Source organism: Dreissena polymorpha, chromosome 11, assembly GCF_020536995.1.
Source record: "Dreissena polymorpha isolate Duluth1 chromosome 11, UMN_Dpol_1.0, whole genome shotgun sequence".
In the NCBI taxonomy this organism is placed as follows: Eukaryota; Metazoa; Mollusca; class Bivalvia; order Myida; family Dreissenidae; genus Dreissena; species Dreissena polymorpha.
In genome coordinates this window covers 13,953,826-13,961,172 of record NC_068365.1, presented here as the reverse complement: position 1 = coordinate 13,961,172, position 7,347 = coordinate 13,953,826, and the positions used below count along the sequence as shown (strand labels likewise).

General features: G+C 32.7%; 1 protein-coding gene and 1 long non-coding RNA gene across 5 annotated transcripts in view; one reads left to right on the top strand and one right to left on the bottom strand.

Moving 5' to 3' along the window:
- LOC127849626 (uncharacterized) overlaps nt 1-4,169 on the top strand; it is a 25,560-nt gene extending 21,391 nt beyond the window's left edge. For both annotated transcript variants that reach the window (XR_008034958.1, XR_008034957.1), the window contains one exon: nt 3,893-4,169. This is a non-coding gene — a long non-coding RNA (uncharacterized LOC127849626). The remainder of the gene's footprint in view (nt 1-3,892) is intronic.
- Nucleotides 1-7,347, bottom strand: part of LOC127849623 (uncharacterized) — a 100,602-nt gene that overhangs the window by 88,653 nt on the left and 4,602 nt on the right. For 2 of the 3 annotated variants that reach the window (XM_052382359.1, XM_052382362.1), the window contains exons 2-4: nt 2,776-2,880; nt 2,578-2,676; nt 1,557-1,621 (exon numbers count right to left, since the gene is read on the bottom strand). In XM_052382359.1, the coding sequence (XP_052238319.1) occupies nt 1,557-1,621; nt 2,578-2,676; nt 2,776-2,880 (269 nt within the window). Of the gene's footprint in view, nt 1-1,556; nt 1,622-2,577; nt 2,677-2,775; nt 2,881-7,347 lie in introns of those variants that run through there. The other variant, XM_052382360.1, reaches the window with a different exon arrangement.

Here is a 7,347-nt window from a genome sequence, read left to right as displayed (position 1 = left end):
TTTGTATGTGTTCTTTAAACATACTTGCCCTACTTAAGTATATAAAAAGTATAGTATGTAGATTCAACAAGCAAAGTCAAAGAAAATAAGAATAGTTGGCTTTAATAACCAATACTTTCCTTGTGAGCAGTACTAATTTTATTAAATATTCCTTTCGGTAAAATCGGAAAGTAAAAATGACATTTGCAGGCAAGGACTATAATTCATAAAAAGCACGTAACGTCTAGTTGTTAAACTTGGTCTAACTTTAAATTACAAAGTTTGAATAAAATATGTTATGTTATAATATTAAATTAAGACTTTTATTTATACATAAGTCTTTTGCGTACCCAGTTATTTAGAAATCTTGATGATGATAATTGCTACTTTTTAACATTTGACCTTGAATTTTGACTTTTACGAAGAGACATGGATTTTGCGCTCGTAGATCTGTCAAACAATTCATATGTATAATTCTGCCAATGTATTTCAGTTTTCAGATACGCTCGAGACAAGTATGCGTCCGATAGAGTTTGAGAGTCGGCTTTTATATTTGACATATAACCTTGCAATTTCTAATTTGCATTAAGTCTTTTCATCTTGCTTTCTGCATTTCAAACACTGCTTGGTTATTTTACCATATTATTTGAAGGACCATTATAGTGGGTAAAATATTATCTTAACAAAGTGCCAGGATCTGTCACCATGGTATTTGACCCAACGACCTGGCTTGTGTGTGTCATATAAAAATGAAAAGTGATTCTACCATTGTTTGAGTATTTAAAATCCGTAGATGATGTTCGAACTTGTGTTCTGCGCAATTTATTCTGAGTTTATTATATATTTTACCATTAACTGCGGCATAATATTTGGATCTAACGGTTACTGGCTATGTATAGGTTTCTATTTCCAATATATGATCGTTGCATTTGATTTATTCATTTTACCAAAGAGCAATGTGTCTGTGTGATTAAGTACCCCTAAACATGCGTTACCCTTATGCAGAGTGAATGTTTAAAAACTAAGATCCCTTAAGGGTTATTTGAATGTTTTTATATATCCGGTGTGACCATCAAGTATAGACGTGAATTTGACCTATGCCATAACAAATGCGCAATACATCCTATCCAAAACATGTTTTTTTTCTGATGATTGAATGATTTGAAAATTTCTTTATGTTAAACAAAGGTATGCTCCATACAAAATGAGTATAATGATTTGTTTCCTTGCTGGCTTTATCTTGAATTTAGATTTCAAACTCGGACCTGTGAGACAGAATCTTGCTAACGACACTACAGTCCATATGCATGTCTTTCTGGCTTGATATTAAAAATTCATCCATAACGGCCCAAAATAATATTTTGAAAGTTGTGTTAAGGACTGATTTACAATTTCAGAAATTTGACGTTGAGTGTTGACCATCGCCTTGGACGCAGCGACATGTTTCAACTTGATTGTTTTTCAATAATTAATTTAATAATGCAATAATGCTATACACATATATTCCCACATCCCATTATGCCGTTTTCCCGCTCGAATGTACCATAATTCAGCCGCTATGGCCAATGAAAACCTACCTTTGCTCGGTCTATTGCGCTTAAAGTCAATTTCTCCATAAACAAATGGCTTCTTATAAAACGACCTGCAGAAGAAACGTATTCATCGATGGATGTACACAACGAGTAAAATTAATAAGAAATGTATGATATTTTTGTTGTTGTCTAATGTCATAATGTTATATGTATCAAAGAGCAACATGTGTTTTTTAGGCTAAGCGAACATTATATGTGGAAAGTAGTCAAAGCTATTTTTAAACCAAAATTTAATGGAAATATATTGATAAGAATTTTAATATTGGCATTATATATCGAGCCGTGTAGAAATTGTAGAAATAAATAAAGCTACGGTTTGTTGCGAGATTACTAACTATCCTTTAGCAATCGAAAAAAAAAAGTTTTTCGCCAACTAATTATTTGACAAACATCATATAGAACATATAGTTTTCTGTCAATTGCAATCTATAATTGTTTAAATTCCACATCGATAAAAAATCGTATTTGCTAATTACAACTGACGTTGCATTGTTTGTTGTACTTGTTTTAGATCACTTTTCGATCAACTTCCGATCCACTTAAACGAAGGTGTGAGACAAAAGTTTAGGTTTTGAATGATATAGAACTCTCATTCATAGCCGTTAACATTCAGAATAAAAAACAACAACATATATATTAAAATGGAAATACTATTCATCGATGAAAAGTTGTCATCAATTACCTTGTTCTATAATAAATATAATGAGAACAATTTTCAGTATAAACAAGTTTTTTCCAGCTTATACAACCAATTTTGACCTATTAAACTTAGCCAAAATTCGTGATTCACATTAGCTAATTAAGGAGCCCATTAACACATATAATTATCGTGTTACATATTTAAAATATACAATGATTAGGGATAGTTATAAATATTTACACGTATCAACACTTTTACTGAATTGTTGGAAATCCAATATTTGAGGCAAAAAGCGTACACTAAGTTTAATAACAACCTGTTTAATTAAATTGCATATACATAAAAAATGAAGAATACTTCTATTACCCTAAACTTAAGTTCTGAGTTTCTGATGTATCTGCTTTCGGTGTTGTAGGCGCTGTAAGTGATTGCGATGTTTCTGAATTTTTACTTTCTTGATTTGATCTGAAACAACAAAAATACTTCGTGTTAAATATTCAGGAAGTAAATGGATAGGTTTAAGCAAAACGTAAGGCGTATAACATTTATTAAGTATATGATTACCTTGATCCTGAAGGTTCCGCCTGGAGACTATTTTTTGGGGGAACTGTTTCCACTGGCGTAAAAGGCGGTGATTTTGTACCTTCTAAATTTTCTGGATGGTTTGAACTGAAAAAAAAGCTTTTTGTAACCGGCAATAATCCTTTATTTATTTAATTTGAAAATAAAGACCAAATTTGTTAGTGAATACAAATTAATGTTCCGCGGATATGTGCAAATAACATTGTTAACAAACTTTCTTATCAGTTTCAATTATGACTTAATCGTATATAAAAGAAAATCGTCTGGTAACATTATTTTATCCCTGAAATGGTTTCTGCGTTTGACGGTTTCTTATCACATACCATATGGTGTGTATAATGTTAATACATCCGGCGTATTACAGGTTTTATTGAGCATATCGAAAACTATGAAATGCTTATAACACATGTAACTGGGATATCAGTAGTCATAAAATCGACTTATAAAAGAGGCTGTATTCATTGTTGTGTAAAGTTGAACGGAACTTTCAACATACATAGCGTTAACGGCTTAAACTGGGTATTTTCGAGAAGGCGAATATCATGCGTCACGCCTATAGAATCTACTTGCACTCGTTGAAATGTTCCGTTTAAGACCTCGGTTGTCTCCTGCCATTATAGAAAAGTGTTTTCATTTGAAACAATACGTTTATGATTTGCTGAGTCAATGATATATATGAGGAGCGCGCCATCAAGCGTTCGCTTGCATGATCTGTTTAAGTACATTTATTAGTCGAAAAGTGTATTATTTTATTCGTTTTATACACATCCAGTTCATTTTAACAGTCCTTCAAAATTTGGACAAAATCTGTACACCAAACATTTATTTATTTAAAAATAAATAAATAAATTTGTAACAACGTCAGAGTTGTAGCTTATTAAATAAAATCCATTGACATAATGTACTATACTTAGCGTTGATTTTTCTTGTATTTGAATGATGTGTTCTCGCAAAGAGTTTCAAATAATTTTATAATTGTTATAAGCAAATTTTCTTTATTCTATAAAGGGAGCACCAAATATAATCATGCTGATAAAATTTAAAAAGAACTCAGTGCGTGAACCGATAGCTTTATAACAACATAAATTAATACATTCAGGACCAGTGTCGCAGCCTACATTTGCAACTTGTTGCAAATCACTGGTTGGATGCAAGAACTGCGTGGACACCTGGTACGAGAGCCTACCGCCAGCCAGTTACCCGAAGTGTATGAGCCAGGACGGCACACAACGTGTCATGACAGGGCTTTATGAGGCCGTGCATGCTCTTAGGAATAATTTACCATACTAATTGAATGTACATGTGTATATGTTTAGCAATAATGTGGATTTTTTATTTCATTTCTTTAACAGAAATGAATACAGTGTAGTAAATAATTCGATTTTTGTTTATTACTTGAAGAGAAAGGCTACGCCGAACAAAGATATTTTATTGTGCAATGATTATTGTTATGCATGTTATTCATTAAATCAAAACCAATGACTTGAAACAAAAGCAGGCATGTATATTGGTATATAACTTTACTGTTGATCTATTAATTATTCCATTAGACTAGCCAAAAAGAGCTGTGCCAAGACTCGTCTATTCTTCCTCTATAATACATGTAATAGTAAACATTTTATTATTCAAAATAATAGTTTCAAAGGGAGGAAACTGTGCACTAAGATTAATCATGAGTTATCATCCAAATAAAGCTGCGCAGCGCCCCTCGTTTTCCGTTTTCCGTGTATCGTTTTATCAAATCAAGAACGATAAATGAGAGCAGGCGCTTTGTTTCAATTTTCAAACATTGATTTTTTAAAATTTAAATTGAAACGAAATAGGAATAGGAATAGACATACACGTTTCGTGTTTTGTTTTGTAATTAGTAAAACGAAAAACGATATAAATAAGTCGGTTTGTTCTTTGCTTTTTGTATTTGTTTCGGTTATATGAAAATCGGAATATGAACTAATATGCGTTTATTTTCGTGTTTCGTGTTGTCGAATGCAAAACGAAAAACGAAAAGACGGTATGTACACGGACCTTGTTATTCCTGTAGTTAATACAACCTAATTTCCACAGTGTTTGGTTTAGTTTATAGAACGTTATGTCGAAACAATCAATGGAACTGCACACCGCGGCGTAAAAGACTTGACTAACGCTGTTAAACCCCTGAAGGGGTCTTAAATTCATCTTAGTATACAGAATTATCACCATGATTTCACACATCCACCCGTCTGTTATAACTTTTTTCAAATCAAATTTTTGATAAAGTTGTATAATAAACAGAGCACTCAATCTATTAAACAAGAATATACCTCTCAAAAATATTTATTATAAATAGAATATTAGCTTATTTAAAGCGGGTATATACGATCTTGTCAAATATTTATTAATTAATATAAAATGTGTAAGAACTTATTATACATATATTTCAATATAAACTAAAATAAAAGTTAAGAAGAACATGTGTCGAAAAATGCTAAATAAGCCAGATATTTAATTCTGAAATCGAAAAGGGCTGTACAGCCTCATTCGCCAGCATGTATATCATGCATGTACGATGTGAATCTAAATTTAGTTTAAGGGTTCATTTGAAATTCCTGCAGTGATATCGATTCATACGACACACGAGCACTTACTAAAAAGACGAATGCATCGGTTATTGTAGGAAAATATGTACGAATTATCTTCGTCACAATCGGCTCGGGGCGCTAATTTGTATTTGCTGCATTTTATGAAATTAGTCTTAAATGTATCATTTTTCTTGCATATTTGTATCAATATATTACAATATCAACACATATAAAAATCGTGTAATCTCTCTTTAAGAAAACCATAAAATGTATAATGCTCGGAACAACACATATGTGTGCTAGGCCAATCTCGCACAAAAAGCAAGAACATTCAGTCAGCAGCAATTTACAAAAAGCAAAAGAGCGCATTGTAGGCTCTTTACAACATCATTAAATCTGCGTACACATACTAGTGCATGTTTGAGACGTAAGCGTCCCAAAGCCTAGCTGTCTGACGCGGGAGGACAGTTACACAGCTGCATGGCTTTATTTGGTCATTTAAATAATCTGAACATACCATATATGCATTGGAATTTGATTAATAAATCCCTTCGAAAAAACAAACACACTGCGTCTACAATTTTGAACATCGTTTACACAAAACAAAACAATGACAAGTCGTCATGTAACAGCTAGTTTTGTAGCGAAGTTAAACAGGCAGTAAAATGTTAAACCTTGAATGTGTTATAAGCAGTGTATTGTTACCTGTTAAAGGTTTATATCGTCAGACCTAAAAATGATTAGATATGGCTTTACCGCGAAAATAATCTCAAACTCCTATGCTTGTATCTATAGACATAACACATGAATAGACATGGGTTCCGGCGAAAATAATCTAAAACACCTATGCAATAACAAAGTTAAAAAAATTTAAATTCTGATAAATGTATTTGTGCGGTATAACAACAGAATATTTTCACTTGTGGCGGCCCGAGTCAACACATGTAATGTTAACCTAAACGGGATATGACTACACAGAAAGCAAAACAAAACTGTGGAGTAAAACCAGATGCACAAGTTCATTAGTTGGTGGATATATTTATTCATATTATTATTTATCACTCATGTATTTATTGTTTGAGGTACATGCCAAACAAAATACAACAAATTCATCTGGCAATATCACAAGGCAGAGGAATATAGGAAGTATGTACATGACAAAATTATCCGACTGCCAAAACAAACAAAAGGGATTGACGGACACTGGCAAAACCATATGCCACAAACCTGCAACAAAATGCTGCGTCATAACAACGTTGTTTGTTAAAGATGTATAGATGGAGAATACCTTTTTGTTGTCATGTTCATGAAAAACACAAGTTACAACAAGTCTGAAAGAAGCGAGCACAACCCTATTACTGCAACTTTCAAAGGATCCGGCCCACGGTACGTTTAATGAACGGTTTCTCTTCTTGAGAAAAGAGAGCTCTCAATTTGTAAAAAGTATTAGTTTGTGTAAATATTGCGAGCGAGATAAAACATGACATCCGGCCCGTATTTGTTTAAGTTGATTCAAGGACGAAATACATGATTGCTTTAAAGGGGAAGGTATCAACTTTTAAAACTGTTAAGACTGATAAGAATGCGAATAAACTGAGAGCAAACAATTGGACTGCGCTAACCTGGGTATGTATAGGCCTACACACTGATCTGCTCTAAAATTCCTTTTCAAAATGTAAAACTCTGAGCCGTGCGTTTTAAAAGGGTAGATATTGCCGTTTTTTTTATAATTCTCTACAAACAATGATATCCAAGGTTGGAGTCGATTTTGTCGTCATTGGAAATTTGAATAATCCTTCATTAGGACCGCACAATTACTTCACAATCTAATCATTAAAAGTATCAGCCTTGCAGTTTGAGAAATATATTTAAGGTCTGGTGACATATAAGACGGATCTGAACAATATGAACGTATATTAAAGAGGGCATCCGATAAGTTACTTCGGTACATTTATGTTATCCCTGTCAGGCGATTAGGAAGAACGTTTCAAATACA